Source organism: Homalodisca vitripennis, chromosome 4 (genome assembly GCF_021130785.1).
Source record: "Homalodisca vitripennis isolate AUS2020 chromosome 4, UT_GWSS_2.1, whole genome shotgun sequence".
NCBI classification, from domain to species: Eukaryota; Metazoa; Arthropoda; class Insecta; order Hemiptera; family Cicadellidae; genus Homalodisca; species Homalodisca vitripennis.
In genome coordinates, this window is record NC_060210.1 from 103,612,101 (window position 1) to 103,636,705 (window position 24,605).

The window sequence follows — 24,605 nt, forward strand, 5'->3', positions numbered from 1 at the left end:
TATAATATTGTCATCTTGTACTTAGATTAATGTGGGTTTGTTTATTTCACTTCAATGTTGTTTTTAAGGGAACATATGATAGGGTGGCTGTATAAAATACAAATGTATCTTATGAAGATTCAAATATGCTTCTAGGCATACTCGAATTTCGGGAATTTATCTAATTAACACATTTTTGCAAGGATAGATTCCGAAGGAAAAGAAACACGCCAAATTTTAAAGTATTCAGTTGACAGTAGATATTGTTATTTTTCACATCCTAATATAAAAAATAAATGTTTCCCTTTCAAAATTATCATCTGATCAAAAAATAGATAAACTTTTATAACTGAAGTTAACCAAATCTCACGTTTAGTGTGACTGTCATTAATGAGACAAATACAACTGTTGTATTTTGATCAACCCTATTTAAACGTTTAGGTTATTAACTGAAGGTTTAACGCAGGGAATGTCCACATAAACCAACTCAACAGTTCGAGTGAACTCTACTTCTACTTCTACTTGATGCCCAGTTCGGGATTATGTGGGTTCATCAACAATCAAATCAACTGCATTCCTAAAAGAATATTTACCACTAGGGTATAAAGTCATTTAGACATCCAAGGTCTGGACTTTGGCACAAGAACTTTGAAGGAAACAGAAGTTGTCCGGACATTTGCTGTCGTTCAGTGATTCAAAAAATCAGTAATACTGAGTTTCGAGATCTGCAATCTGATCTCTTCCTCAGGTGAATCACTAACTTAACACATATCTATAATCTAGGTTAAAATAAACAAACCATACCAGAGTACTGTGCATAAGCTAGGAATCATCCACTTGATAAAAACAAAATATTAATTATTGTATCAAGATTATTTAACTTAGATTGTAGTTACGTGTTAGGTTAGATATTCGCCTGAAGAAGAGATCAGCGTGCAGATCTCGAAACTTAGTGTTACTGATTGTTTTATCACGGAACGATGGCAAATATCCGTACAAATCCTGTTTCTTTTACAATCCTTCCATCGTCAAAACAAACTTCGGATAAGAACTATGCTATTTATTGATACTCAGATATTGAGTGAGGTCCCTGTGAGGATTGGTAATCAGCTACAAAGTCTCCTCAGTTTTGAAAGTAAAATACTGATGTTTGTGCTAATAGCATCATGTTCTTGTCGCGCACTTTTCGGAGAGGTTAGTCATTTGATAAAGCAGAATTCTTAATACGGTTTAGCTGAGAGATACAGCAAATTGCCAAAAAAGAGTCATTTAGTGAAGATTATCATCACTTGACCACACACGGTCAGTCAAACTTTTGCTCTCTTCGGACAACTTAAAATGTTCCTAGACTGACGGTATAAAGAAATCATTATTCGCTTCGGATTCTCATCAATACACAGTCAGTATTTTACAAGAATGTTTGTCTAATTGATCGTCTACAAATCTAATTTGTGTTCTTGAAATCAAAATTCTGGTCATACGTAACCGTGAGCAAAAATGCTGGTAACACAGTACTCATGACTATTGGTATTCTGTGGATTCCATCCTTAAATAATTGAAAGCAACAAACCAAAATAGCGGTTAACAGACTCATAGAAATGCACATAACACATTTATTTTTAATATTCGAAACGGATAAGTAGTACACATTTATTAAGTAGTAGCAGATATTCTAAATTAGTAAAATAACCCCAATAAATACACTCATAATTATATACATTTGTTATATTGTACAATACGTACCATTTGTTATAGGGTTCAAGACGGACGTTCTCACATTACAAACTAGTTTTTTACCACAAAGAACTCTGGTTCCGTACCGGTAATCCTAACCTGTAAACAAACTCGACTCTATCTGAAGTGATACAGTTACACAGTTGATAGTTGCAACAACTTTTAGAAAATGTCACGATTCTGATGGATCCTTTTTCAAATCATGGGCTTCTATAACTGTTCAATACCATATTTATTTTCTCCATGCATTCTTTAATGTATTATAAATAAGCTAAACCATCCTGCCTCCCATGTACTGTTTGCTAGCTTTCTAGAATACCGCATAATTTAAATAATTTCGCTTTAGGTCAATAATTTTCCACTCTGCAGCTATCAGTGTATCTTCAACAGCCTGGAGTATACGTTGTTGTGAAGTAGCTCGGGTTATGGAGCACTCATTTCTTAAATCGTGTTTTGTTCGGCTTTGGAATAATCTACATATACCACAAAGAGAGTATTATAATACACGTCACTAAAAATGACACTATATATCTGACATATACTTTTATTCGTTCCTTATACAATACCTACCAATATTTACCATCATAGAAAATTAAAAAAAAGCTATTCAGTTGCACTTCCTCTCCAATAAGCATATGTTTTTTTACAAAACTTGTTTTTGAATTTTGAAAACCTAAAAAATGTTCGGTTACTAAAGATGACATAGAATGGTAAAACATTCTCAATACGATCACTTATCAAATTGTACCAAGAATACCATCCGTTTGATCTGTATTATGGTCTAACATTCTTACTCCAAATTAAAATTGAATTTTGTATCACTTTTAAATTAGATTTGTTGTATAGATGTGGTTTGTGACATTTTGTGGACTATAGTAAATACAAAAATATTTAAATCGCTTTTGAAAAAAATTTTATATTCCTATAAATATGATCTTTTTTACAAAATATAAATATATTAAACTTTGAGAGAAATGATCTAGATATTCACAAATTCGCCTAGATGTCACATTTCATAAAAATAGGACCACCAATGTTTGTAGGATGTAAGAAGGAACGTTAGCAAATTGCCCTCACACGTTCACTTCAATATACATACACATATTTTCTAGAATATACTAAGGCTACACATATTTTCTAGAAGACGTAAAGGCTTTTAAGTTACTTCAAGATAACAATTCTGAATTCCGGAAGATATACTGCACTAAAAAAGAATATTAAGCCATATTACTTCTATGCTCACAGAAACGCAATATACTCGTAAAGTGTGGTATTTCTGTTTCCAGAACACCCTCTGGTGATCCATGGGTTTCCGACCTGCAATCTCTTGCCGTATAAGAAGTACATCTCAGGACCGGCGTACATCTCCAGCTTCAGCCGTCTGGAACTACCCAGCATGGGCATGACCGTGCCTAGGACTGAATACTGCGTGGACTCCTCAGCTAGAGGCCCAGTACTAGTGGCCTGCACTCAGCCTGTAGCCGCCACACTCAAGCCTACACTCTACGGCGGCTTCTTCTGTGTGGGAGCGGTGTTCCTGGGCCTCACCCTCGCCCTGCACCTCTGGCTGCCCGAGCTGCGCAAGACCCTCCACTCTCGTGTCCTCATCGCTCATGTCAGCTGTCTGCTGGTCGGGTATCTCTGCATGGCCACCGTTAATCTTGCCTCCATACCCGCGCCTTCCACCCTCTGCTCCTCTGCAGGTGAGTCTCGTATTATCTTACAACGGCACTATTAACAGCAAAGTGGTTTATCTCTTTACAGTATCAGAGATCTTTCTATATCACGTAACTTGCGTAAAGGCCTGTCTTTGGTTACTCAAAGTCGGACATATAGAACTTCATACAGAAAGGTTAGGCAGTCAGAAACTTGAATTTCAAAACGATTTTATTAAAATAATGTTTTAATTTTTAAAATATTTAAGTCGATTTAATTCTCTCTCTCCCCGAGTAGTTAATGGCTATACAGAAAATGGCTCGAAAATAACATTTAGAATACTATAATTCCAATAGAGGACTAGTGACAACATGTCCAACTTTAGACTTCTGGTTATACTATAATTAAACGCGCTCGTACTAGAATAGCACTGCGTCTGAATATAATTGAATTGAAGCGAACGAGATAATATTCTTGCGTACTTAGCACTAAAGTAGCATCAGTATACTAAACGTGAGATGTTAATTTATTGTAAAACGTGAAACTTGTAAAATGAATGTTTTAAAATAGAATGGAAAGTTTTGTTGATTTAATTTTGTTTACTTGAATATTTGATGGCCATTTACCTCATCCTAATCGGTACACTGATTAACTTCTTAGTCCTTAGTTGTACGGAAATTTAACATTAGAAAAATGTAGTTTTTCAAAAATTAAGCATTACGTTAAGTAAACAGTGCATGTTTCTTCATAATGCAAACATTAATTCGTTGACAAAACCCCTGTTTATCTTTACTTACTAAATTAAATTCAATTGAGATAGCAAACCCAAATTTAATGTGTTATTAGCCTACATTTAGACAAATTATAACATCAATGGGTTTTAAAAATCCTTTTTTCGACTCTGGCGGATTATTTTCAGTGCTATCGGACGACTTCAATTTCGGGGTTATCGGGCTAAAACAGCTTTCGGACCTTGCGGATTCGGTCTTATAGGACGCACCCGTTTTATACATGTCTTAAATGTTCTAAGTTTGATCGGAATACATGTATCGACTCTACTAGATGGTGTATTCTCATATTTGATAATGTCAAATAGACAACGTTCCTTGTAGATGTATTGGAGGAAGGAGCGACACTGCTACGCAAGTCGGCTGTTTCGATCTATCGGCTAATTCAGTGGGCGTCATTGGCCATTGATAAAGAACATCTGGTCCAAGAACAACATCTATATAGCTTGCAGCAAATGACGCGTTCTGAATAGAAACAGACAACAAGTCTCTGAATATTTTAATGTTTAGATGTTCACTATATGTGTATAGTTGGGATATATGTATTTGAATGGACACGTACTTAATTACAAACAATTTTTAATAAATTAATAGTTCACAAACTGTGTTTCTTTCATGGTCAAATTTGTTATATCAACACTATTATTAGTTATACCGTCTATGTCAACTTATATCAATGGAGAAAATCAAGGAGAGTTGACGCAATTAAGTCTTCTTTGTTCATTGTTCCTAATATTATATGTGTTAAAATACGATCACATTTTCTTTCAAAATGTATTCATTTGTAAGAAAGGTATTTAGAGAATAATGATAAGTTATAAGTTACATGATTGAAAACATTTAGAGCGATTGGATAATTTTAAAACTATGGCAGTTGGTTAGTAAAACAATATTTTTTCCGATATGTTTAATTTTATTGGAAAGTGAAATCATTGGTTTCGAAAGCTCTCTTCCAAAAAAGTCAAATAATATTGGAAAAGTGTTGTTTAGTAACTACAAGTTGCACTATCTTTTATCAGACAACTGACCACCTCCCATTACTTCTAAATTAACTATACAAATGTTTCTGAAAAGTCGTGTAAAAGTCATAAAAACTTAAAAAATACTGTAAAACTAGAGATATTTTACTAAATGTATTTATTAACCATAATGATGATTGCGAGATTTCAGCTTGTTTTTAGAAATAAGTTTCGTGTTTGAAACACAATAAATATGTTTAGAGCATACAACCTGACACGTGTTCTAGAGTTCTGCTAAGTGATAATCAAATCATTGGCTGAGCTTTAGCGAAGCCTATCTCTCGTGCGGTCGGAAAAATACCATTTCTGTCTGTCTGTTCGTCCGTACGATATTTCGTAAACAAACTAGCCTATAGACTGACAATCCTGCACGTATTTTCATTTTCATATGAGGAACACTGAGTTTGATGATGATGCATGTCACTCCGTGGGATTTGGTGGAGCGTTACCGAATATTTTTACATTGGTCTTATGCATACCATGGTGGTAACGAGAAAATAACAGAATAAATACATTTGTAAACAAACTTTTTTTATTCTCTTTTAAGCCTCATCTCTTGGATATGCTGGCTTGTTTTTGGTCACTGTGGCTGTTATTCCTATCATGATTGGACCTACCCGGGATTTGAACCCGCGATCTCTCAGTTAGAGAGACTGTATCCACTTGTCTACGGAAGAGGACTAATCAAACTTAATACACCTATAAGAGATTCAAGCAAGTGACATATTAATGCATGTAGTCTAACTATTCTAAAACAAACATCATATTATAGTTACTTGGTGTGTAGACTGTTATTATTTAAACTGATATGAAAACCAATTCAATGAACTAACATCTGAATGTATCATGTGGCAAGATACGAGTATGCCAAGGAAGATTTTGATACGCAGACTTTAAATTTTGCATGACACTTCATTTATACAAGAATGAGTTCCATGACGCATCATTTTTATGTCATTCTTGTCTGCGGTATGATTGTCTCACATCTTCATAATGAAATGCGTTATAGATTTGACATGTTTCATGCGATTTCAGTGAAACCTGTTAAGACACGTGTTGTAGCGTACTTCTAACTTGTTATAATAATTAGTATACTAAAGAATTGTTGCAGCACTTGGATTGAAATATAGATAACATGCAAAGTGTAGGTTCTTATGACTATTAGGATAATAATAAATATATTTTAATACGTGGTTGTTTAATTAACTTAAATTAGAGCAATGAGTTTATTAGTGTTGCTAATTATGGTGGCCGAGTGATATTAAATAAATTCACAAAAATGTTAGAACAACGAGAATGACAATTTAGTTTAGTAACTGACTCAAATTCCCCCGTGTTTTAGTCCAATCCCAATTACTTTTCTTTGGCACACCGTTTGTTTCGTATGTGTATGTGAACAATTTTATTATTATTCTCTCTTCAGAGACAGCTTGTATTGAGTCTGTATAAGAGACAAGGTTCTCTGTAAGGCCTCCTCAATGATTAGAAGACCTACTTCATGTTTTCCTCATTTTAAAACTTTCACTATAAACCAGTTTTGAGGTTACGACTGAACATAGTGCAAGTTTCAGATAATGGTCATTGAACTTTGTACAGAACCAGTACTCGCAGGACTCTCTCGAGTTTTGTTTACAAGTATAATAATAATACTTTTAAACATATACATACCATTATGTCTTGAAGTACTGTTTCATATGGGTGTACCGTAACTTTGTGTAGTAAGTTTTATTCATTGTCTAAACAACTTCTCATATTTGGCAGAAAGAGTAGAAGTACATTATCTCTGTAATATAATATCAATCTCTGGGTGAGCCGTTTGGGATTTCCCTGACTGTTACAAGAAGGATTTTAGCTCTGGCATTGGCGGCTTGCTCAAGGTCGACGCAACATTAGCCTTCCTACATTGTTTTTGTAAACCACTTCTTACTTTAATACCCACTACTTATTTTCGTTATTAATAACTGTTCTTCTAAAATTAAGAACGCCAAATCATAAACTAGATACAGTACTATAAATTCATATTGCATTTGTTCTTGTACCTTAAGTTATACAGTTTGTCCACAAGAGGTTTACACATTTAAGCTTCCATGATATGCTCCTTTACTGGCCGATCATTTTGAAACTTTACAAACTTTTCAATTACCATACTAATAATGGTGTGTCAAATTTACAATTCTCTCATGTTTGCAGAAGCGGAATGGTGGTTGAAAGAAAAATATTTGAAATCAAGTGCATAAATTGTTTTATTGGGTTCACAACATAAACTGTTACTGCTACAATGTAATTTGGTGTTATTTTTCACCGGTATATACTTTACACACCATTTTTGGTATTTTAATTGGAAAGTCTGTATAGTTTCTAAAAGATCACCCAGTAAATGAGCATATAATGAAAGCTTAAACTGTAAACCTCATCGTCGGACATACTGCATATGGTAATGGTATAAAATGTATTATTATTATTTCTTGAAATTAATTACCTAGTTTGTAAAATGATCTGTTATTAATAATTATGTAGGTTTACTTATCCCTTACCAAGCTGTTAGTCAGTATTGGAGTTTATTTTAATTAATTGTTGCAGCATTCACAATTCAATTTTCAATTCTGGCTGCTGTGTTCTGGTTGAACGTCATGTGTGTTGACATTGCTTGGACATTCAGGTAAATTGTTTGGTTTCAATATCTTTGTTTACAAATTGCGAATCATGATTAATCCCTTATACTGATTTGCTTATTTAAATTGTTAATTATATATAATTCAATATGTTTCAATATTTTTATTTTCTGCTAATGTTGAGTTGATAGGTTTTTATATATTATGACGGATAAGCTATACAATTTATCATGTATGACTCTTGATTTGTTAGTTGATTATTCACATTTTAGAACTAATAATTATCTGTTCTTCAACAATTACATGATGATATGGCTAGTAATAACTCATACTACAAATATTTCAATGATTTTTTATCTATTTATCATTTAATATATTTATTCCTTCTGGAGTAATGTTTAGTATTAATTTATTAAAAAAAGTATTGTTGTGTAATCATTTATGTCTTTTCAATTAGCGATTTTATACTTTACAATATTAAATTTTCTGATGTTGGAAACCTTGTATAACTATTTATTATACCTGTATCTTTGAATTCAATTTTTAATATTGCATTATTAAATGAACATTTCAGATATTACAATAGTAATATGTAAATGTATCTCATTAGTGATTATAATAGGCCAGTAATACAAACATGGATGTGACAGCAAAATCAATTTCACTAATGTATATAATAATATAATTTTTCACTTTGTTCTGTGGAAAAACTTACATAAAAAAACCTATACCACTTACATTGTTTACATAAACAACTTTTATAAATGCAAAAATTATTTTGCATCTTTTTTTAATGTTATACCCTTACTTTTATTACATAACTATTTATGCAAGTTAAAAAAACCATAAATAGAATTATATTACAAAAATAAGCTAAATATAAATTCAGATTCCAATGCAGTATTGTTATAAATAAACCATCGGACTGATTTTGTTCACAATAGAGTGTAAAAACGCGACTTTTTAATCACAAACAAGATCAATAAACAATAGAGAGATTACACAGCTTAACTGGTAATAGGTTCTTGTTACTGCATGACGCAGATGTGGTAATTGATTTAATTAGTTAAGAGCTGGGAAACCCCTAATTGAGACTGACTTATAATAAGCCAATCTGGTTATAGTTAACCGAAATCTGGATATATCCAACTGGAACAAATCCGAAGTAAAACTATATTTTTATCAATATTCTTACAAATTCATAAATCATGAGACAATTAAATATGTATACTGTTTTAGATGTATATAATAATTGAACTTGTATAGATGTTTATGTAATGAACATCTAGACAAATACATTAAAATTAAAACAATTCATTTTTATTTCTTGACAGTCTCAAAAATTCAATGCTTTGTTAACCGTTGTTTACATAACTGTAACCTAAAAAATCTAAATTTTTCAGATACAATTCTTTATATTCATGAACTGTAGATGTAAAAACGATATAAATGCTTTCAAATAATATTATTAGACTTTATTACTTTAACAAAAGTAAAGGTTATAATTACCTTTTGCAACATTCATGATGTAATCTAACATTTTTATTTATGAATTTATTAAAACAAAATTTGCTAGGTTCGTTAAAATATTAACAATACAATTTGTACTGTCAAAATAATATTCTTTTTATTAAATGTTTGTTAATACTACAAATATAAAATAAAATTTGTTTTATTATTTTACATTGAAGATGTTAGAACCTAATGGACTGACTGTTTGCAGTGGTCTGAGGGCACCCAAAGCTTCGTTGACTCTTGACAGCGACGGCCACAAGTTCCTCTACTACTCTTTGTACGCGTGGGGCAGCACCTCCGCCATCTCCGCTGTCACAGCTTTCCTGGAGTTCAGTCCGGCAGTCCCATCCTCCTCCCGGTTCAAACCTTCCTTCGGCGCTGTCGCTTGCTGGTTCCAGTGTTAGTAACCTACACAACAATAAAAATCTTTATACCTGTTTTTTTTCAGTTAATTGCAAAATAATACTTTAAAATTTGTCTTATGACCTTAATTTATGAAATTATATGACTTTAATCATAAAAATCTACCTAATTTAATCTTTCATTCACCCTTTTGACAAAATATCTGGGAGACTTTCTACATTTCTGCCAATTATGGCATCTAAAAACCAAAATCATTATAATATGAATATTTATGTATAGGTTGTGTAAAATATCTGGAAAAACGTTTATATTATATAAAATATTATAAATTTTTAAAAATATATAAAACCAAAGCCGGTACAATCTACAAATATTTCATAATGATACACAGCTATCCATGTTTCATTGTTTTTATTCTACCAGATAGTTACAGAAGGTCTTAGTTTAAGATGTTAGATTTCCAATGTCTTAATTGCAATTTTATCTATTTTAATAATTTTTATTGCAATGATTTGGTATTTATTGCAATCAAATTAACACCAAATCTCTTTCTTAGCACAATATTCTTGGAAATCTATGTTATGCTATTTTTATCAACTTCATGAACTGTTTAAACTCAGTAAATGAGAGTCTTTAAAACAATTTTTACACTTTAGACACAACAAAATATTTAAACATTTCTTTAATAAAATGGTAAATAATAAAAGATAAAATGTTCTTTTATATATTCATAAAATATAATGAAATACTGAATTTTATCATTATCCTGCATGGCCTTTATCACAGTTTCAATAGCACTTTATCCTAAAGTGAACTTCTGGAATAAATCTAATTGAAAATTCTTCAGAGATTGTACTCAGAGACTTTGTACCTTTTGATTGTTTAATAAGCTATAATAATGCAATGTTAATCAACACCCTTAATAAATCCTTTAGACAATGTTGGTTTTTTATTGAAAATATGTTTTTTGTTAAAAAAAGTTATTGAATATTTTCAATTTTGTTGATTCTGTAAATTTAAAAATCAATATTACTGCCGAACCCAAAATGTTATTTCTTTGCACAATCATAATACTTTCTTCAATAAAATGAGTAAAATAAAAAAATAAAATAGGGCAAATAAGTCACAATGAAATTGAATGATCTTATATAACATTTACAAGATTATGTTACTGTAATTTTTCACATTTCAACATTATGATTTGAATCAAATAAACTGGTTCCAATTACGCTTCTTAAATAATCTATTCCAATTTCTAAAACAATTCTAAAGAATATATAACATAATATGCTATCAAAATATTTTCAATAATTATAAAATATATATTTTAAAATGGAGTACATTTAAACATAAAAATTTCCTAAAAATGTAATTAAAAAAAAATTAAATGTAAATGTAATTTTTTATGAATGATGGTATCTTATGAAAAAGTATACAGTTTTTACCTTCATAACCAACTATAATTATTTGAAAAAGTTTAAAATAAAATTCAAGCCATTTTAGTTATAGGTACACAGTTCCGACACAAATCCGAAATACATAGATTCTCGCATTATAATTAAAATTATAATGACTATTTATTTCAACGTATGGTAATGAATGTAACTTTTTTGGCTAATTTATAATGTACATATATACTTTGATTCAAGCCAGACAGAGTTAATTAAGGTTATTCACATTGAGTTAACTTAATTTATTTCTACCATAATTATCAAAGTTTTTCAATAGATGACAGTTAAATTGTCCTATAGCTATCACTTTCATGACATAATTTCATTTACTTATAAAAATATGTTTGCTCATCATAATTTAAAATACTTGTCAACGACTTTTAATATTTATAAACTTTATATAATAGTTCTTTGTTAATGATACAAATTTTAAGGCCACACTGCTCCTCTTGTACAATTCAGTGTTTGTGCTGTTGCTGACCAACATAGCACAGCTCAAGTACGAAGCTTGCAAAATAGTTTATGGATAATGTTACAGATTCTGAAGCCATCCTGCTCCTCATGTATGGTCCAATGTTTGTGCTCTTGCTGTCCAACATTGCGCTGTTTGTGTACACTGCTTGCAAAATACGTCGCACTCAGCAGGACACAGCCAACATGGTACAACATGCGGGCTCTAGGCTGCGTGACAACAAGGACAGGTATTCTTATTTACTTACTTGTTCCACCGACCGCTGGAAACCCAGTGGAAACAATACACCTCCAAACTCTTCTATCTTAGTTTAATCCACGATCTTTCCCATCTTCTTTAAGACTCTCTTGTCTGATCTCCTCATCTCATTAATTCATCCAATTGTTATGAATGCTTTCAAATGCTATGAGAAAGTATTTAACACGTTGTCTTTTTATTTCCAAATTTTGTTTTATATCTAATTTTTAATAATAGTATATAAACACTATAGATGAAAATAATATTAGTTTATACAGTACAAAACATAAAAACTATGTTGTATTTTTCGTTTAGCCTTATCTGTTTTGTTTCTCCTAGCATAATAAAGTAGGATACGAAATGCAGAGTGCTATAACTCCTGATGAAAAGCTTACTGCCAAATTCTATTACTTGGCATTAGGCAAATGACTGCAAAAACTTACAATGTTTGAAAGGATCTCATGCACAAGGGAAATGAAGTTGACAAGTAGAACAAAATTGATCAACCTTACAGATGCTCAAATCTAGGTACTGTTACTTATACTTCACCTCATTCATTGCATCTATTTTAGAAGATATTTTGTAGCCTCATAAGCCTCATAAACTGGCATATGGGAATCGCCCCACACACACACACACACACACACACACACACACACACGCACATGCACACACACGCACGCACATGCACACACACGCGCACACACGGGCGCGCGCACACACACACACACACGTTTATATATATATATATATATATCGGACCGAAAATGACAAAGTCTTTACGGTATTCATATGAAAAGTATCTGAGTCTTGTTCGGTGGGTAGAAAAGTAATTTGAAATCTGCAAACTTGGATTTTTATTGCTGCTTACCAAAATTTCTCTCATGCTCTTATTTGTTTTGTAGAGAGTGTGAACATTGGCTCAATTTTGTTGGAACTGGTACTTGGAGTTTTTTATTTAGCTGACCTTACTTTGAGGGAGATTATGCAACTGTTTCACTGCAAGCGAAACAAGACATTTTTAAGACAACATTTGAGGAGTATAATTAAAATATACATACACATATATTAACATCAACTGAGATTTACATTCACTAGACTTAACAGATTCAGATGATGGATTTGGAACATCTAAAAATACAATTTAGTAAACAAGCCAGTAACAATTGAAACACATAACCTCAAAATTCTGCAGTGATCCTGTGCATAGTAGACAGAAACACTAGAGAACAATGTAAAATACCCTTAAAGAAATACAGCTTTCATAAAGCTATAATTTTATGTTATACAATTCTTAAATTTTAAATTTAATATCTTTTGGGTTTTCAAGACAACTTTAAAAGAAAGCGTAATTGAAATATATGTAATATTAAAAACTATTCATGACTTCACTAACCTGTACCGACAGTTATTTTCCAGAATGTAATGCCATCTGTATTGAAATATAACAAATTTTATTCATTGCAATAGTATTACTAAATTAATTAATAATTCTAAAATGAATATTCAACCATACCCTAGACAATTAGTATATGTTAATTCGATTGACATGGTCTACATGAACCATACCATAATCAGTATTTTATTTCATCATTCCTTTTTGATACCTACTAAGATTACATATTCATGCTACAGTTACCTATAGACCAAGTAGCTTATTTTTGACAAAGTTATCAGCATAGAAAACACCAAAAAAGAACTGATTGAAGTAAAGAATTCACACACACTATTAATCCTGTTGTCAGTCTGCCCAGCCACCCCCAAAAGATTTATGGACTGTTGCAATGAGTGAAAACTCTTTGTTCACTTTAGTCTTTTGTCAATCTGTATTCTTCAGTCTATTTCTTCCTGAGCCTAAACCAGTACATCACTATTGGCGTATTTATAAACAATTGCAGTCTGATTGATTGTCAAAAATGTAGTTTAACAAAGGCCCTCTAACTACTCATAATATTATTACATTTTTTTGTAATTTTACATTTTAAGAGAGAAAGGCTAACTTAGTATCATCTCTGGATGTTTGTAAAGTTAACACTCTGATTAATAAGTAGCACAGCGAAATGTCTGTTGAAATATTCTACAATTGACAAATGTTGGATTAGAAGTTTTAAAGATATTTTAAGGATTTTCATTTGCTTAGTCACCAAAAATAGTACACAAGGAAAATAATGATATGCCATTAAAACATTGTAAGTCAGAATCAAGTCATTGTATGATTCTTAAACATCACACACAACAAAATTTGAATATTCAATTTAAAACGCACCGTCAACTTTTTGTGGTTTTGGAAAGGCAATATTTTACCTTTACCCCAAAACTGTTGATTTTTGACAACTCAACAACTAAAAAGTCTTCATAGTGTTATTTGTTATTTAACAGATTTAAATTAAAGAATAAAATCGCCGGTATTTTTTTTCTGTTTGGTACTAAGATTCCTGCAGACAATATACATAAATTTTTTATCACAATTATTTCTTATTATGCTGTAGATGTATTCTTAACCGATCAATCTTGCCAAAAAGTCACTTCCTTTTAGCTGAGTGATTTTTAATATGAATTCACTTTTAGTGGTCATGTTCAGCAGTCATTGTATGCTCTCTATGATTCATAAAGACACGCATAGGCTTGTTTCACGTATTTTTAAACAATTGCCATTTAAATAAAGTCAAGATCTGGATATGGTAATTTTTGATCATGATTTTTTTAATGGTTACTGTATATTTCTACTATTTTTTGGTGACACAACTATTATACAATGTGCCTAATATTCCCTCGCACCAAAAGGTGCAATAACTTTTGACACTATAATGCGCCCCTTTTTGAAATATCATTCAGATGTATTTTTTTCAAAATTTAAGAAGGTAGATGGGACTTTTGGGATGTACATTTATTAACAATTTGCTGTGCTCAAGCACAATGTTTCCATACCTTTTAATATTTTTTTATTTTAATAAAGAATTCATTTCAGTTTCATTTGCAATCTTCATGCAATAAATTCTACTAAAATATTTCATATTTTACCAGGAGTTTTGATGAGGAAACTATCTTCAGTGGAGTATCCACAAGTCGGGATAAAAGGTAATATAAAACTTTCATGTGCATCATCATAATTATTCTTGCAATATCTTTACCACATCATCACCATGCACTTTACCATAGTCACTATGCACATGATATCCTAAAAATATACTAGTGAATTTTTTCTTGAGGTTGATACAATACTTTTCACAACAAAATAAGCTGTAAAATTAATTGGTATGAGAGTGAAGATAGTAACAGATACTATTTCTGATTCTTGTAAAACCACTTGAACTTCAAAACTTTTTCTCCCTGTGAAAATAGTCTGGGAAATGAATTTTTACAGAGCTGTAGTCTCTCAAAGTTATTCCCAACAAAAAATTATTTTTCCATGAAATCAGCTAAAACAGTTATTATAGATGAACCATTAGACATCTAGACATGATATATTTATGTCCTTTCTATCCATATCAACACAATCTTATTTTTTTTTACTTTATGTCACTTAAAATAAATTTTGCTAATTCACATTTTTTATATCTCGTAAGGTTCAAAGTTTTGAGAAGTATACAAAATACACTTGCAATATCAATACTGTAAACACAATAATTACCATCTTTAATTAATTCGAGTTAAACAAGTAAAATGATTGTACTTCAATACATTATAAGGAATTTTTGGTAGATATCTCATCTACATATGTATGTGTGTAAATACGAGTATAAACATTCTCTATCAATGTATCTATATATCATAACAATAATTACGGCCACAGTTCTTAATACATCTTTACATAACTTTGTATGAACATTCTACATGTCATTGATAGGGTTAAGTTCGCTGTTGGGGCCAATTGGATGAAAGGGTGTCTGTGGATCAAAACCTTTTTCTACACAAATACTATAGATACATTGTGGTTGGATGGATTTTAATAAAAACTGGAACGAACATTCTATGAGATAAATGTTTACTCTTGATGCGGTTTCAATACATTTTTGGGACAATCGGATGGAGCCCTATGGTAAAAAACGTTTTATAAATCATTCTGTTAAACGCTTTGTAGTTTGATGGATTCCAGCCAAAATTGACATGCACGGTTTATAGGATTAGTAATAACCGCTCATAACCGGCTTTTGAGCCATAAAGGCAGAGGTCCTCGAGGTCAAGAGCTTCCATAGTCTGAGAGCCGAGAGGTGAGGTCAAAACCTGACAGAGACCTCAGGCTGCTGAAGGCTAGGCCCTGCTAATGGCTGGGATATCCTAGAGGCTGAGAGCTCCCAAAAACTGGGGTTGCCAGAGGTGGGGAGCATACAGATGACGAGACCTACCAGAGGCCCTGCACGAAATTGTGGCCTGCCAGAAGCCAGGAGGTGCTAGAGGCTGAGAGCTCCCAAAAACTAGGATTAATAGAGATGGAGAGCATCCCGATGCCGAGACCTACCAGAGGCCCTGCAAGAAATTGTGACCTGCCAGAAGCCAGGAGGTGCTAGGGGCTTAGAGCTGAGAGGTGCTTGCCACGCCTATTACATAGCAGGACCTGCTACAAGCTGGATGGTGCTAGAGGGTTAAAACTCCCAATGGCCAGAAACTGCCAAAGGTACTGCTAGGACTTGCCAGATGTGTATATGTATTACCAGCTATTCTCTGTGATATCTTTCTCAGAAAGATTTGGTAGTTATTGTTTCTTTTGAGAAGGAAAAATATCCTGTTATGACAAAATATAAATAACTTTTTATGTTTACAATAATAAAACAAAGAACAGATTAGGTTATATATTTTGTTTTCCTGCACTGAATTGTTATTTATAAAACGTAGTATGAAGTTAAAACTCCCTACTTGGCAGGTTAGTGGTAGACAGTAATTTAAGAACATTTTATCAGTTTGCTTTAAACACCCAAAGGGAGCATTTGCGGTCTTGTGTTTATAAGAAGCAAAAGTTCTATTTTTACCCTCTTAATATGCTACAAAGAGATTTCATGTTGGTTCAGAAACACTATGTATAAATAAAATAATGTATTGCAGATTTGCTTATGAATTGTTTATTCGGTTCTGATTATACCTATAATTACAGGATAGATGGAGTGATATCTGCAATCTCAGAATTTTGGAAGTAAAAATATCAATATTAATTTTAAAATGCAGTCTTAGAAGTGACACATTATTTTCATTATTTGTTAATTTGGCTCAGAAAATTAAAATCAAGCAGAGTAGGCAACAATTAATCAAAGCGTATCAATGGAAAATTCAAAAGTCACAAGTCTTTAATTGGGTCTACTGTGTAAAACAACTAATGAGGAAACACTACCAGAAGAATGTTTTTGTTTCTCTGGAGCTAAACATTAGATATCATGTTATAAAGTGTAAACATTAAGTGCTATGTTGGGGCCTAGAGCACAAGGGGCTGACATAAAGTAGTGCAATTAGAATTATTGAAGATTTGAATATTTTGTAATTTGTGCATTCTAAGCTGTTGCACAAGAGTGATTGATATTGATGTGAAATACGTTTTTATTCTTCAAAGTTTCTACAATTTTTATTAAAAAATTAACCAAAAGGCATGCTGTCATGTAAAGCAATATCAAAAGTGTGCAAAGCTTTAGTGGAGAGCATCAAAATTAAGTCTTTAAATGATTTCAGATGGGCTTAGCGTATTAAAGCAATACATTCCTTGCTAGAGAATTTTGAAACCACTTTATAAGACATTGCACATATATCTTGTCAATGGTAAAAAAAATCAATGTTTTGTTAAAAATATGGAAAACTTCAAGTTTGTATTTTACTTGCTATTAAGGATATTCTATCACAATGTGACTTACTGTCAAAGATTCTCCAGGCAAGCATTGTGACCTACATAGTTGTGACAAATTTAAAATAAGTAGTACATTTGAAGTGAATTTTTTTACTTATTTGTTCAATTACTGCACAGAAATATCTGGTAATTACAGGTTTTGTGGGTTGAGAGTTGTCAAGAAAGAACGAAATTCCATGCAAACTTGGGAGAAAAGTAAATCTCCATTTGATTCTGTAGAGCATTATTACATAGATTCGCTCCTTTGGTCATCATTAACATCTTAACCAGTTACTGAATTGGCTAATTTAGCTCTTTACACATTAATAATAGTAGACACAGTTGTGATGATCTACTGCTGCAGTGAGGTTTTACAATATTGAAGAGTCAAAAGACTAAAATATTAAGAACATGACATTTTTGTCTAGAGGTCTTTGAGAATAAGATATTCTCCACTAAGGACGTAGCCAGTGAAAGGGTTCAAGGGGTCTGGACCCCTCCAAATTTTCAATTTTTTCAATTACGTTTTTATCAAATGATTATTATTTAAATAATTCAGTATTACTGACATGTACTGCTGAAAGATCGTTCTCAACATTGAAACAGGTCAAGAACTTTGTAAGGAACAAAATGGGGAATAAGCGGTTGATAACACTTGCCTTACTTACCCTAAAACTTTTTCCTGGCTACGTTCTTGCTATCTACTCTACTTTTTAAACTTCACTGTATGTTTTTGTAACTCCAATGGACTCCTATAAGAGGTCTTTTTTAACTTATGGTGGTTGAAAAGTTAGACCAGGAATATAACTGGCCAAGAGAAATTGTCCTTCTTAGCTTTTTTCACTACGAAAAGGAGTGTTGTTTAGACATTTCCAAAGAAATTTATTTCTCTAATTCAAGCGAAAAGGCAAGGCTTTGTTTTGTATAAAAATAACTTACTTATGCAATAAAACATCTGATGTATTACTACAGATTAGATACTGCATCGCTTCATACTCAAAGTGTTAATATCATTGACTCTCGTAGCTAAAGTAGTGGTGACATGTAACATGTTACTATCAAAGGATACAATAATATTGTCTGGTATATTATGGAACATCAGATACTGTGTTACTTAATAGTCCCAGTGGAAGCATTTAAGACTATAGCTATACTAGTGTTGAAATGTAACATGTTTGCTTCCAAAGATTACAGTAGTAGTGTGTAATGTGTCACTGAACATCAAACACTATGTCACTTAATATTCCAAGTATTAACATTGCAGACTACTGCTACAGTAGTTTTGGCTGTTTAACTTGTGAAACTCGTTAAGTTATAGCTTTCTTATACAGCTAAGTAAAAACACTGCAACAGGTCCATTGGATAACAGACCAGAAAACCATTGTTGATTCACATTTTCTGCCAAACATGCTAATTGAAGCGAATTCGGTTAAAAAAATTAAAACGTTTTTGACAGTAAGATAAATTGAGGTACCATTTGTTTTCTATTCAAAGTGTTTGTGAAGGTCCCCAAATACTTATATGTCTCATTATTCTATGTTTTATTATTTCATAGTATTTTGTTTCGTTTGCCATTCTTTCAGCCATTTTCACCTTCTGGCTCTCTCAAAGTTGTGTTAACTTAATAACGTTTTACATTTTAAGAAAAGCATGTCAATAAGGACAGACAATTATCCTCATTTTTGTGATTTCAATCAACTATTACATTTCTTAATTTAGTATCGAATTAATTGTTTATCTATAATTCAATAAATAGAGGATAAATAAATAAATCCTTGTCTGAATAAAGCTAGGAATATTTTATAACTTGTTCCAGATTCTCTCTGTACCTGAAGCTGTTCGGGTTGATGGGGGTGACCTGGGTGCTGGAGGTGGTGTCCTGGCTGTGTGGAGGTCCTGAGCACTATTGGTACGCCACTGACGCCATCAACGCTTTCCGCAGTGTCTTCATTTTCATCCTGTTCTGCACCAAGAAGAAAGTATTGGTCCTGATCAAGAACAAATTTTCTACAAAAAAGACTACAAAATTTCCAATTCACTCCAGGAAGTCTGCAACTTCAACTTCAAGGCTGACTTCAAGTATGACTTCACAGAGAACAAATTCTATACAACTGTCACAGATCTCATAATGAACATGACAGAAATCAGAAATCTCTTAACTGGCTAGTCTCTAACTACTTACCATGTGTACAAAGTTTTATTAGATGTGTGTTATAAATTTAGTATATTGATGACTGAAAGATAAAGACTGATGAGTGATATTTTGTAAAGTGTTTTACAATGTATTATTTTAAAATATTTTTTTGTAAATGTAAATTGATTATTCGTAACTTTTATTTACTTGAAATATCACATTTTAGACTTTAAGTAAAATAGTTTTATCTTGACTATTTCATTATTACAAATATTAAGTGCAATAGATATTTATGAATATTATGAGTTTGAGAATTTATAGCAATTTATTTGTATTTATTGACTATTAAGAGTAATTTATTATTATTGTACAAGACTATAAACAATTCTGCAGGACCACATCGTTTGCAGGTATATGTTGTTGTTATAGTACTACAAAGAGAACTCATGCATAATAATAATGTTGTGCTTGTCTTTAAGTCAAAGTAGTTATATATTTATGGAATACTGAATCAAAGAAAATGTATTTATCATAGATTAATGTGATTAAACAATAGTTGTAAAATGTTATATTTGTAACCTTCATATCCATATCCCTGTTACATTCTGTATGCTGTGAAAAGAGATATTGTAGTGTTGGTTATATAAGGTTATATAATTTTATTTATTATGACATGTGGTGGCCAACTTTAAATTTATTATACAAATTTTCTTGCAGTTTTTTATGTAAACCAACATTCTAAAATGTTTATATTATAATGACATGTATAAGAACTGTTGTATAAATAATGAACAGTGAATTACGTTATTCTTAAATGAACTATTAGTATAATGTCCAGTTTCAGTAATACAGCCTTGTGTAATTATTAATAACTGCCAAAGTGAGAATAAAAAGTGAATACTCGGGGCTGGACTTACATATAGCGCAGAGTGGCAAATTTTTGGAGGCCACAAATTGTGGGGAATAAAATTCAGAAATATGAATTGTATAAACAAAAAATAAAAATAAAGTTCCAAAGAAAATTATAAACTTTATTACAACAAATCCCTTAAAACTGCTGAATACAGCTGGAAAGGCAGGCCCTGCTAGTATTGTTTCTAGAATTTAAATAGGCTCTTTTTGTGGTTGAATCATTATGTCTTCTGGTGGCTACTGTATAATATAGTACAATATATTATGGGGCACCATTAGTGGAAATTGACCTGACACACCACTTGCGATTACAATACAAGTCTGATGAATGTGTCGAAGACATTTTCTTGTGATGCCATCAAAAAGATATCTGTTCAAGCGATACAATCCCATACATAATACGCACAGACATTGGAATTTTGCCACATCTGTGCAAAGATATCTACGATGCTTCCATAATCCAGGGTAGAGCCTTGAAGTCACCAGTCCTATCACCCACTACCCACTATCGAAGCTGTTCTACAATGATCTTATTTGCAAAGAAAATTGCTTTGACTATAATTTTTAACAATACTACAAAAATAGTATAGGGGCAGCTTTGTATTTTTAACCGTTGCAGATAAATCATCAGAACTTTACACATCAATACTATACATAAATATTTATTTTTCTATTCAAATATCTTATTTTTAATCATATTAACGGTCCAAAAGGAGTCCATCATAGCACTGAACATATCATCATTAGTGAATATGTTTGCAAAAATAATTTCTAATCGACTGCAACTAAACCATGCATATATTTATAGAAACCATTTATGTGCTTATAACTATTTTTTTCTTGTAAGATTTCAAAATGGTGGAGCTTCAATATTTTTAAAAATGTTATAAATTATTTTTCAAATCATATTATAAAATATAAACAGTATATATTAACACGCCAACAAATTAGAGTTGTCTTACCATAAACGTCTAACTTTCTAAAGTAATAATGCATCTTCAACTTCATATTTTTATACGACAGCCACATGTGAAATCTATCTTCCTGCCGACTAAATCTGGAGGGATATTTTATTTGACTTCTTTTGTTGCCAGACAGTTTGCTACTAATGGTTTCCATACTGTCTGTCTCTCACCAGAGACACAATTGCCAGCTTAGTTTACACATTTTGCAGAGCTTCCCATAAAAAATTCATATCAACATATGGTTACAGACAGCTAAAATTTACTTTGATCTTTTTATAAGTTATGAACTATCAAAATTACCTATATTATAACTTTTTTATTATTTATAAATAAATAAAATAATTTTTTTTTATAAATTTTTTAATCTCTGTTTTGTAGGTATTTTAGTTTGGCATATTGAATTGATATTTGAATTGATTGATTGAACTTGATATTTCTTCCAAGTTCATTAGATGGCTCATAATTTATTGCTATTGAACAAATAATAAATACATGGAAATACTTTTATAAATACAATCTTGCGCAAGTTTTTATTCAGGAATTCAAGTCTTTCAATTTGTGAATAAACATATGAAAATCACAAGTATGTTAACTTAAAAGATTTAAATAACTCTGTTGCTCATGGAATGTTACTATAGAAGAATTGTGTACATATAAAGTTTTATTCTAGGTACTTTAAATAACTGTTTATGTAGCTTTTAGTATATTTTATACCTTTTTGTGGAAGACCAGAAAAGCAGATTCTAGTATTTTAGTAAAAACTGCCAACATCCTATTTTATAAATGATGGCAGTTTATGTACACCTATTCATCATTTTAAGAACCAGACGTTTACAGTAAAAGAATAAATAGTATATTATTTGTATATTATGTGGATTTTTTGTTGTTAAATAAATATGGTTCAATTTTTTTTAGATAATGTGGTTCCTTAAAACTATAAGAATTTCAACTATAAAATGTCCCCATATATTGAACATTAAAAACAAATTTAATCAGCTGAAAACAGTAAGTATAGCATTGTTTCCAGTTGTAGTCTATTTCGTGTAAAAACACAGATAACAAAGTCATGTGACTACAGCCAGTATGCAATTCCCTAATGGAATAGTGCATAACTCACAAACAAATGACTTTATTAGCTAATGCTGAAATGTTGGTAGTAATAAGCTATGTCACCAATAATGCCTAATGTACAAGTTAGATAACTTCTAGTTAATTGTTAGTTGTATTTGCCTCACATCTTGATTATCTAATAATTGACTATGAACAGTGGTAAATAAGTTAAATTAATATTGCCTATATACTATCTTAAGGACCAACAATATTATAATAAAGAAGGAAAGCTTATCTATAGATACATGACACCAGAAGCAATGTTAGGAAGTAGCTACATTTTTTGCACTGTTGGTACTTTGCAATCGATTAACTATTGAAGTAGTGATGCCTCAGTCGATAACAAGTTTATAACATATTTCTCATTACTTTTTTTAGCATTCAAATAACTTAGATTGTTTATTTATTTGTTTAAGTTTAATATTACCACATGACTAGACCAAAGACTGTAACTCACAGCTTACAAACCTAAAGCACTGCTCTTTCCAAATGTAAATTGAACTCCTTTCAAAAACAAAATACACCTTCCAGCACAGTCAGAAGAAACATAGATTTCACATGAGGCTACCATCTCAAAATATCAAACTGAAGATGCACTTTAAGTTTAGAAGCTTAATTTGTAAAACATGAATATTATTCCTGTGTGTGCAGCAACTCTAATGGTTGGCATTCTAATATACTTGTAACTTTTTTCAAACAATTGTAAAACTCGGTTATTTCCAAACTGAAACCTTACATGATTAAAGTAAATTACAAGGATATAAAATAAACATATTGCTTACAATAATTTAATGTTATTGTATACACTCAAAATTATATACAGTCACTAGCTTAAAACCGTACAAGATATTAAAATTTGTATTTCTATTTATTTTAAATCTGTGTATTGTCTAAGGTGTATTCTCAATTATGACCCTGATGAGACAATGAGAGTACCTCTTCATCTATATTACACTATATCTTGTAGTCTAGGCGTCTCTAATGTCGAAATAATGTAACAAGTTCATTTTGAGCTTCTTCATTGCCGAATTTTGGATTTCTTCAGACGAACATGGCTCCAGATTTCAGGAATCAAGTCTGTAACAGTGTCAGATTCCAGATGCTGCACTAAGATACAAACACAAAATTGTTGTGTGAATTAGCGTTTAACTTAAGATTCATACACTGTTTATTTGAATTTTGTATGTAAATGATTTTGGACCAACAGATACAAATTTATGTACTGCTTTAAAGTATAAGGGCGTGTTTTGACATGACATTTTTCTTTCAAAAAAAGGTGAATTATACCAAATTACATATTTAATCTTCATAATTGATTGTAAACGTATGTGTGCATAGTTTTTGTATGCCTGAATTTTTCACTGTTTTAAGGAATGGGATGGAGTTTGGACCCCAATGTCCTAAAAGGAATAAATTAAATGTTATTATGTGAATTTGATGAAATTTTATAAATAAATAGTCCACCACTTTATAATTTGACCCACCAAACACAAATATGTTTAAAATTCTACTTATTCTACAACAATTAACTAACGGCCTTCCAATAAAAAGTAAAAAACCATAATTCATCATTTATCAACCAATTTGATTTAATTAAATATATACATGATGTTTGTATATATAACCAACATTAATGTGCTGTTACTTTCTCAATTACTTTATCATTATTCAGTAGTTTATTTTCTATCGTGCTTTTGATAAGTGGAAGGAACAGACTTTTACATAAAACTTTTTTCTTCAACCATTATTTTAATAATTAATTATTTTGAGCATTCAATCATTTAGATTTTAAATGTTAGATGAATAATTCATTGATTTCATATTAAAATTATTCTCTTGAGGTGATGTTAAA

General features: G+C 31.3%; 1 protein-coding gene across 2 annotated transcripts in view; it reads left to right on the top strand.

Annotated features, from left to right (window-relative positions):
* LOC124359853 (probable G-protein coupled receptor Mth-like 1) overlaps positions 1 to 20,335 on the top strand; it is a 37,437-nt gene extending 17,102 nt beyond the window's left edge. Inside the window, exons 2-7 of one of the 2 annotated variants that reach the window (XM_046812941.1) lie at positions 3,000 to 3,416; positions 7,757 to 7,835; positions 9,512 to 9,702; positions 11,656 to 11,818; positions 14,851 to 14,904; positions 19,449 to 20,335. In XM_046812941.1, coding sequence (XP_046668897.1) covers positions 3,000 to 3,416; positions 7,757 to 7,835; positions 9,512 to 9,702; positions 11,656 to 11,818; positions 14,851 to 14,904; positions 19,449 to 19,761 — 1,217 coding nt within the window. In that variant the 3' untranslated portion in view covers positions 19,762 to 20,335. The remainder of the gene's footprint in view (positions 1 to 2,999; positions 3,417 to 7,756; positions 7,836 to 9,511; positions 9,703 to 11,655; positions 11,819 to 14,850; positions 14,905 to 19,448) is intronic. The other variant, XM_046812942.1, reaches the window with a different exon arrangement.
* Positions 20,336 to 24,605: the final 4,270 nt, after the last annotated feature.